At 41.6% G+C, this 9,501-nt stretch overlaps 1 protein-coding gene across 3 annotated transcripts in view; it reads right to left on the bottom strand.

Annotated features, from left to right (window-relative positions):
* Nucleotides 1–396: 396 nt before the first annotated feature.
* Nucleotides 397–9,501, bottom strand: part of Maats1 (MYCBP associated and testis expressed 1) — a 62,734-nt gene continuing 53,629 nt past the window's right edge. For 2 of the 3 annotated variants that reach the window (XM_008842900.3, XM_029568239.1), the window contains 3 exons: nucleotides 8,036–8,184; nucleotides 6,977–7,068; nucleotides 397–1,732 (listed from right to left, as the gene is read on the bottom strand). In XM_008842900.3, coding sequence (XP_008841122.1) covers nucleotides 1,572–1,732; nucleotides 6,977–7,068; nucleotides 8,036–8,184 — 402 coding nt within the window. In that variant the 3' untranslated portion in view covers nucleotides 397–1,571. The remainder of the gene's footprint in view (nucleotides 1,733–6,976; nucleotides 7,069–8,035; nucleotides 8,185–9,501) is intronic. The other variant, XM_029568238.1, reaches the window with a different exon arrangement.

Below are 9,501 nucleotides of genomic sequence, written 5' to 3'. Positions count from 1 at the left end.
AAGACTAGGAGGTAGGAATTGGCTAGGCAGTTAGGATAAAAAGACCCTAAAAAATGTAGCCATTTTCTTGGCTAAAAGTCAAATGTCCTTGGGCCTGTTAGCAACATACTCTGTTCCAAGGCCAAAAACTGTTAAAAGTATTTGGGAGCTTGTAACTAATCCTTAAAAGAGTTTAGGGTTACCTCTTCAGAGGGGGGAATGTTGGAGAGGAGGGAGTGGGCATGGATTTGATCAAAATGCCTATGTGCATGTATGAAATTCTCAATAGTTTTTGTAAAAATTAAAAAAAAAGATTACATAGTTAGCCAAGTGTGGTGGTGCATACCTTCAATCTCAGTACTTGGAGGCAGAGGTGGGTGGATCTCTCTGAGTTCAAAGCCAGCCTGGTCTACATAGTGAGTTCTGGGGCCAGCTGAGACTACAGGGAGATCCTGTCTCAAAACAAAACAAAAGATTATATAGTTAAAGGCAGAGCTTCTCAATATCAAGACAGAAGTTCCTCCCAAGCTTTGGTGTCCTCCCCTAACAAAGGTGGGCACTCTGAGAGGACAGGAAAGCCTGACCCTTCTTCAAGAAAGGCAAGAAAGGAAAGAGGGGGAGGTACAGGCAAAGGTCCACTCCTTTTCCCTTTACTCTCAGTGGACTTCTTTTCTGTACTCCTAGTAATCTGATAAATCATAGGTTTGTGCCAACTATGTTACCAAACAACCATAACTAAAGTTCACTGACTGGTGAAGACTTATAAGCACACTATTAGTGCCCAACAGGGAATCAAAACTATGAGCGTCTCTCTGTGTTGACTTTTGTAACCGGGAAAAGTCTATTTTGAGGCCCCTGGATGCTATGCCAACAAGATTATTACAAGAGATTCTGACCCTTGGGATGTGAGGTTTGTAAAGAAGGCAGGTCCTGTGCCCACTCAGTGTGACTCTTTTTTCATGTTACTTCAGTGCTATTACCTAGGGCTAAAGAAAATAGCTGTATGGGCACAGCCAGAGTCCTACAGCAAGAAGGATTTGATGTTGCCCTGGTAGAAGCCATGCTCCTATCTTATATCCTGCTGAGCAGATTCATGCCAAATATGGTCCATCTTAGTTTTATGCGTATGAAGGTTTAGTTGAGCCTAACACCAACCCCTGGTGGGCACTCTAGATGTTGAGGTTAAACTGGGCTGGTTCCGTGTCATGCTGTAGTAAAACAAATCAAGGCACACCTTACCACCTCCATGAGAGGTGAGCTTTTAAAGCAATGTTTATACATTCCATGATACTTTATTTGTGATGGAGCACAGTCATATGCTAAAAGGATATGCAAAACAACAACAACAAAAAAAACCCAAAAAACCCTAGAGTCTATTTTCTGAATCACAAGGGTCCAATGGCTATAAAATTAACTCAAACTTTCTAATAATCTCAGCAATAGGTGCCCTAATGTAGACAAGATGCTCTAAGTTCTTTGGAAGAGCTTCATTTTTTAAATGACACACACACCACTCACTTTATGCTCATTAGAGTAGCACACAAAGCTTATGATGTTCCTGCGTTTTTTTCTGGATGGAAAGTCAAATTCATCTAGCTTTTTTCCTCACTTTGAGCTTCCTCTGCCTTCGGCTTGTCAGAACCCGAAGCCTCGTTTTCCTGTTGCTCTGTGGCATTCTGCTGGACCATAGCTTCTGTGTGGCTGTGGATGATCTGATGGGCTGCAAGAATGTGCTTCCGCTGTGCATTTCTCACTGTGCCAAACCAACAGAAGAGTTTTACTTTGAAAATCTGCATGAAACTGCCCCCAAATGTTTTCAAGATCATAGCGAGAAAAATATTAATTTAAAAAAACACATCATATCTGTTTAGGTAGGGCTGATTGTATTAAATTAAAGAAGGCCTACTGTCTGTTTTGGAAGGACATCTTTTTAAAACTTTTTATTGAATTTTCATGTATTTTATACAGAAAATCATCTTTATACCCTCTTCCCCTTTGGCTCCCTCCCATATACGTCCCCTACACACACTGGAGATCATACATTCTGTCATTTGTGTTAAGGTCTAGCATGTAAAGTTATTGTCCTGAGATATCCCTCAGTACAAGTTCATCAATTGGGATCTAGTCAGTTTATCTACAGTCCCCCCCTTTAAGATCAGCTCATTTTCACCCAGCAGTAATCAGCTGCCAATAATTCTTTGACTAAGATTGGGACTTGCTGTTCATTTCCACAGCTCTGGGCTGGGTTTTTGTCCACTTAAGTTTGCATGGATCTTGTGTATTGTTGACATCATTGCTGTAGGTTTGTATGAGAAGAGTCCCAGGAGCCTGTAGGACTCTGTTTCCATATGGTCTGGCACCTCCTCCCTGGATCTTACAATATTTCTGCCCCCTCTTCTGCAATGGTCCCTGAGCCCTGGGTGGGTGGGTTTTAATATAGGCATCCTGTCCAAGGACCCACACTCTGCAGACTCTTAGTCTCTGTGTTTTGGCCATTTGTGACCTTTTGCATTCCTGGCCCTCTGTTGCATGAGGGAGCTTCATTGATAAGAACTGAAAGATGCAAAAGTGTTCTCTTCATCCCTTGTTCTATGTTCCGTGAGTCTTAGGTGGAGAGGTTGCATCCTAGATGTGCCACTTAGGCTTGGGCAATTCACAGACAATATCTGTGTGTGACCAGTTGTGGAACTCTGTATCTCTGTCTCTTGAAAAAGAGCTTCTTTGATGGGTGGTGACTGGGATACTTGTCTGTAGATTTAAGGATTCATATTACATTTGTCTAGGGATGTGATAGCCTTGGAGTTTTTTTCTAAGATTTATGACCTCTCCAGCTATTTGTATTTGGCTAGGTTTACAGTACCAGACACGAGTTTCTTCCCACTGAGTGGGCTTTAAGTCCAATTAGGTAGCTATTGATTAATCCCAAGATAAAAGTGCCATTACTTCACCAATGTCATTTGCTGTGCTGGTCACTGATGTGGTTTTAGGCCTTGAAGCTGGTGTTGGGCCATTGATTGATGTTCTCCCTTTAATGTGTGGTGCTCTCAAAAGCTATGAGAGCTAGCCTTCAGGGGAGGTGGCTTCCAGGTCAGTTGTCCCAGCTCCATTGCTCCAAATCCTGTGTCCAAAGTATGTACTGTCTTCAGCAATAGGGTCTTACCATCAAGTTCTTGGAGGCAATCAAGGGCTGTGGCAATAGCCAGTATAATTTTGGGAGTCTCTTAGACTACCTTGGCCAACAACTCAAAGGAAGGTTTCTCCTGTCTGGCACCGTTTCTTATTATGTAGCCTTCAGCTATACTCACGGACTCATGTAGAGATAGTGTATGTGTAATTTTTCAGTAGGTTTTTGGACTAATACCATTCCCTCAGTTTTTTTTTATACTAACTAGGCACTATTTATCTCTCTTCTTTCTCTCCCTGTCAGAAGGATATCTTCTAAAAGTAAACCAGACCTGACTTCAAAGCGTTCCCCCAAAAGGCTCCTGTGATAAAAGCTTGGCCACCAGCTGTGGTACTATTGATTGAATCATGAGGGGGCTAACTTCACCAATGAATTAGTCCATCGGTGAACTGGAGTTAAATAACTATCAAATGGTGGAGGAAGTGGTCTTGGGGGAGTGAGTGCCTTGGGGGATATATCTTGTCCCCCGTCCTGTACCATTCCTCTCTCTCACTCTCTCTCTCTGATTCCTGCCTCTATGAGATAAGCAACTTTGCTCCACCACACTTTTCTGTCCCTGTTCTGTATCACCAAGGTCCAGAAACAGTAAACCTTGCTGAGCATGGGTGGAAACCTATAAAACCATGAGCCAAAATAATCTCTTCAAGTTGTTTTTCTGGAGTATTTTGCCATAGGAATGAAAAGTGATTAGCACAAAAGTCATACCTTGCTTCTTGTTGCTCTGTGTGTTCATAGGCTTTGGGTTAGTCTAGTGTTCCCCTCCCCTCAGGCTTGCCTCAGTTCCTGCCTTCAGTAGCCTGCCTCCCCTGGAACACCTGTACTCCATGTCTTGCCTTTTAGAAAGACAACCTCAAGTCCCAACTTCTCCAGCTCTAAGTAAATGTGCTGGATAGTTTTAGTGTCAACTTGACACACCTGGGTTGAAGGACCCTCAATTGGGGAATTCCCTCCATTAGACTGGCCAATGGCCATGTCCATGGGGGAATTTTCTTGATATTGAGTGATATGGGAGGGCCCAGCCCAATGTGGTAGTGCCACTCCTGGGCAGGTGGGCCTATGTTGTATAAGAAAGCAGTATTCCTCCATGGCCTGTGCTCCAGCTCCTGCCTCCAGGTTCCTACTTTGGACTCCCTAATGAACTGTGACCTGGGAGATGTAAGCCAAATAAACCCTTTCCTCCCCAAGTTGGTATTGGTCAGAGTGTTTTGTCATAGCAATGAAGACACAAACTAGAACAGTAAGTCAACCCACAGTTTCCATTCAACATGCTTGCATCTATCTGTACCAATCCAAGCAGCACCAAAGTATTTGATACAAGTTACATTTTGTTTTCTACTGACCTTATTAGTAATTCTAAATAACCAATTAGTTATTAAAATTAGTTAACTAATCATAATTACTTAGCCTCTTATCTTTCATCTTTGAGCTTTAGTTCCTAATATGGAGGGTATTGATAATATGGAGGGATTGATGATGAGTTTCTGATCTCTTGGGCTCAGAGATGGTTCTAGCTCCAAATTCCATGAACACATATTACCAAGTTTTCATACAGACAGTAGCAAAGGTCAAAGCCCTTGGAAAGGAGAGGTGTTGATACTGATAATGATGGTGACGTCATCCATTAACATTTTCCCTTACTTTATGTCAGACATTGTTTTAAGCAGTTGACATGTAATTATTTGTTTATTTCTCCCACAATTCTAAAAGAATATTATTAATATCTATATCATCTAATTAATGTCCATATGCAGAGGGAAATGAATATAAAATATAAATAAACATACAATAAATTGAGGGCTTACCCAACTTGCTCACAGACAATTCCCTCTGGATTCCTTACATTCAAGTTCTTCCTCCAACTCTCCCCCAAGGAACCATTAGATAGAATTGGGGAGGGATCTTAAACTAGTAAATATTCAACCCACTATTTCTCCCATCTCTTTCAATTCATTCAGGAAGGATGACTTTGGGCCTGGGAGAAGTAGAAAGGAACTGATATTTTCTTAAGGATCTAGAAAACATGAAGTCCCTTTTGCATTCTAATACATGTTATTTGGTCTGAAAATTAAACTTCGTTGGTATGTGCACTATTATGCACTGAAGGTGGGAGCAAAATTGTGTGTGTGTGTGTGTGTGTGTGTGTGTGTGTGTGTGTGTGCAGCATTTAGGCAGAGTCTATCAAAACGTAAAATGCACACATCCTAGTTGCCAATATTTATGTTGCTGGGAATTACTCTCAGAAGGGTGCCCAGGGTGTATATAAATTTACTGATTACAGCACTGATGAAAAGAGAAAAAGACACTGGAAAGAGACTAATAGTAATCACTAGCAGGTACTAGTTTAAAAATTATACAATCATGCTGGATGTGTTAGTACACGCCTTTAGTCCCAGCACTCTGGAGGCAGAGGTAGGCAGATCTCTGTGAGTTCAAGGCTAGCCTAGTCTCCATAGTGAATCCAAGCCAGCTGTGTCTACAGAGAGACCCTGTCTCAAAAAGGTCAAAAAAAATTTATACAGTCATGTACTGGGAAAATATGGAAGCTCTCTGACCTAAGCCTGCATGTGTATAAATGCACCTATGTTGTGCAAGGCCCACAGAGGTCAGAAGAGGGCATTGTATCCCCTGGAACTGGAGTTATAGGTTGCTAGCAGCTATGTGTGTCCTGGGACTCGAATCCATGTCCTCTATGAGAGTAGCCAGTACTCTTAACCACTGAGTCATCTCTTCATCACCAGTCCTTTATTCTTGATGAAGCAAATAGTTCCCTCTTCTGCTAAAACCTATCAGAAGTTCTCTGCAAGCTGAAGGCCTCTGCATAGTTGATTCACAGAAATGTTGATCCTGTCCTGATGGCAAATTTCCTCAGCAGTTTCAAAGCTCTTGAAGAATCTTCTTTTTTTTCTTCTTAATGTTTAATTACATTTTAGTGCATGCATGTGTGCCTGCATATCTCTCTCTCTCTCTCTCTCTCTCTCTCTCTCTCACACACACACACACTCAGAGGACAAGTTGCATGAGTTGGTCCTCCCCTTTCATCACATAGGTGTCGGGTATGGAGCTCAGGTTGTCAGGTGTGGTGGCAGGCCCCTTTACCCACTGAGCCATCTCATCATCTCATTTTCCCGTTTTAAAACGTGTTCTTCTTGGGTTGGGGAGATGGGTCAGCAGTTAAGAATACTGGCTGCTCTTTCAGAGAACCCTGGTTCAGTTTCCAGCACCCACATGGAGGCTAACAACCATCTGTAACTTCCGTTCCAGGGGATCCAACACCCTTGTCTAGCTTCTGCAGGCATTGCACAACACAGGTACATTTATACAGACAGGCAAAACACCCATACTCATAAAAATAAAGAAAAGACATATTCTTTTCTACTTCTCTGTTGACTAATCTTTATGAACGTGCCATTTTTGACAAATGACAAATTGGGGTATTTATACTTAGATACAGTCCCAGCAGAAACACAATATTAGTGGCTCAGTAGAGTAGCAGAACACACTTAGGCCCTTTGGGAATCCCTGATTTTCAACGTCCAGGATTCACGTGCACTGCTGCAGTATGAACCTTAGAATGCCCCTCACCTGGGGACCTAAGAGCATCCCTTCAAGGAAGAGTGCATCTGGATATTTTGACAGCCTTGCTAGAACTGATCCCGACTCTGCTAGCAGTGGTAGATTCTGCAACCAGAGAGCAGAAAGAAAGCTGGACAAGCTCTGACAGAGGAGATCCCAGTGCTTCTCCCTCAGGAAGTTCCCCATACCTTTGGCTAGGGTTACACCTTAAGTTTTTAAAAATAATTTATAGCAGCTTACCTTTTTCTTTGACAATGTTTTTTTTTACCTCTGGGATGAGAAAACTGTAAACCAACTCAGCAACAATCTCCTCTGACTGAAGATGTGTTCGACTAAAGAATATAAATAAATACAAACACTATTTCCCTGTTTCTTTGCTTGAGCTGTTGATACACATTTAGACCTTCCTTGCTTGTAAGCAACTCCTAAACATTATCATTGCCTTTTCCTTGACCATATGATCTGAAATAGCACACTTTTCAAGAATTGGTTTTACTCTATAGAAAATTAGGATTTGACTCTATCTAGCCTGCAAAAAGGGAATGTTAAAAAAATTCAGCATAGGGGCTGGAGAGATGGCTCAGCCATTAAGAACACTGGTTGCTCTTGCAAAGGACCAGAATTTGCTTCCCAGCACCCACATGACAGCTGACTCCAGTTCCAGAGGATTTGATGTCTTCTTCTGGTCTCTGCAGGCATTGTGTGCATGAATGCACTTAAAATATAAAAAAATAAGAAACTGTTCCTGGGTGTGGTGGCCCACACCCTTAATCCCAGCACTCCGGAGGCAGAGGTAGGTGGATCTCTGTGAGTTCAAGGCCAGCTTGGTCTACGTAGCAAGTTCCAGGCCAGCTGGTGCTAGCTACAGGGAGACCTTGTCTCAAAAGGACCAGAAGATAGATAGATAAATAAATAAATAAATAAATAAATAAATAAATAAATAAAAGTATTTTAAAAGTCAGCATATTCTTGGAAGCCAAAAGACTTGGAATTGAGTCCAAATAACATTGCACATACATTTCCACTTTGCTTTCATGTTCTAAGTATTCTAATAGTACAGTGTGTGAAAATAATCCAGAGTGTGGAAGAAAACTAAGAATTCAGTTCCCCATGCACCTACCAACAGAAGTATGGGCACGTTAACTTCCAATGAATTTTGGTAGTAAAAGAATGGACATCCAAGAGTGAATTATATTATATTATATATTGCTAGTGAGATCTTAAGCTCCTGAAAAATCACATCTGATTAATGACAAATAGGCCGACAACCATCCCCTAGTCTGTTCTCGTGATGCATACCGGTTTTCCAATTCATAAACAACGTTGTTGATGTCCTCAGCAATCTTCTCAATTTCTGCTCTGGCCTGCTCTTCTGCGGTACTCTCTTCAGTATTCAGGATTATGTCTTCCAGATAAGAGGTTACAGTACTTTGGTGAACTTTAATCACCTACAAAAATAAAAACCAATGTGACTTTAAGAATATCTATTGTAAGCAAGACAAAAAAACCCCCACAAACAGTGGTTGATAATTTTGTCATTCATATATTTCTTTCATTAAGTCAACAGAGCTGTCTGTTTCTCATCCACCTACTTGTGTTTTCTGGTCAGCACACACCCATTTATCCTGTCTTAGAACTAGTACTTACTCTGGGCAGGTAAAAGGGATTGCAGAAAGATCACAGCTTCAGATCAATGATCTGGTTTGGATCTTGGCTGTCCTTATCAGCAGTGTGACTTGGCCAACCTATCTAACTGCATCACAGGAGGTATTTCCCAGTGTCCTTTCTGTCTTTTACCTAAAATAACCAATGCCTGAATTTTAGCTAGAAAAATAAGTGCCCAAAGACTACATTTCCTAAATCCCACTGCATCTGGATATGGCCATACAACCAAGTTCCAACCACAGGAAAGCATGCAGGCATGACACATGCATCTTCCAGAAAAAGGTTCCTTTTTTTAAAAAAAAAAATTATTATTTTAATTTTATGTGTTGCATGTATTGCTTGCATGTAGGTAAGTGCAGCTGTGTTGTGCAACGCCCGTGGAGGACAGAAGAGGCTGTCAGATCCCCTGGAGCTGGAGTTACGGACAGTTGTTAGCTGCCATGTGGGTGCTGGGATTGGAACCCGGGTCTTCTGCAAGAACAGCCAGTGTTCTTAACTGCTGAGCCATCTCTACAGCCCCAGAAAAAGGTTCTTAGAGGGATTTTTTTCCTTTTAATTTCTTATTTCATGGGCACGAACCCCTGGAACAATAGCCGTCACCTTGGATTTCTGCAAGAATTGTATCTTAGAGGCTACAGAGCAGAAGGCTAGAAGGATCCCGGGTCACTGGGGGATTTATTAACAGCCTGAATTTCTTTTTAAAGATTTCTTGAAATCATGACACAGAATACAGAGGGTTTTTTTTTTTTTTTGAAGTGCAGAGCACATAAATAAAGGTATGGTAGAAAGAGTTAGGGTAAAACAAGACTCCACTTAGTCCTCGCTAGCACCTGAGGCCACTGGGTCCCTTCTGACCAGTCTATTTCCACTCGGATGATGGTCCTGGTGTGCTTCCTTTGCTTTAGAATCTTGCTCCCTACCCATGTGATCTCACACAGTACTAGTTAGCTTTGCTTGTCTGACAGATGTATACACAGGAACTATCATGAGCATCAACTATGATGCATTAACTGTGTATGTATGTATTCTATATATGTATGTATGTATGTATGTGTACATGTGTATTTGTCTCTTCAATAAATCATGAGTCTCTTAGGGGC

Source organism: Nannospalax galili, unplaced genomic scaffold (assembly GCF_000622305.1).
Source record: "Nannospalax galili isolate Female #2095 unplaced genomic scaffold, S.galili_v1.0 scaffold18, whole genome shotgun sequence".
Classification (NCBI taxonomy): Eukaryota; Metazoa; Chordata; class Mammalia; order Rodentia; family Spalacidae; genus Nannospalax; species Nannospalax galili.
The sequence above is the reverse complement of the archived record's forward strand: the minus strand, read 5'-3'. Positions and strand labels throughout refer to the sequence as shown.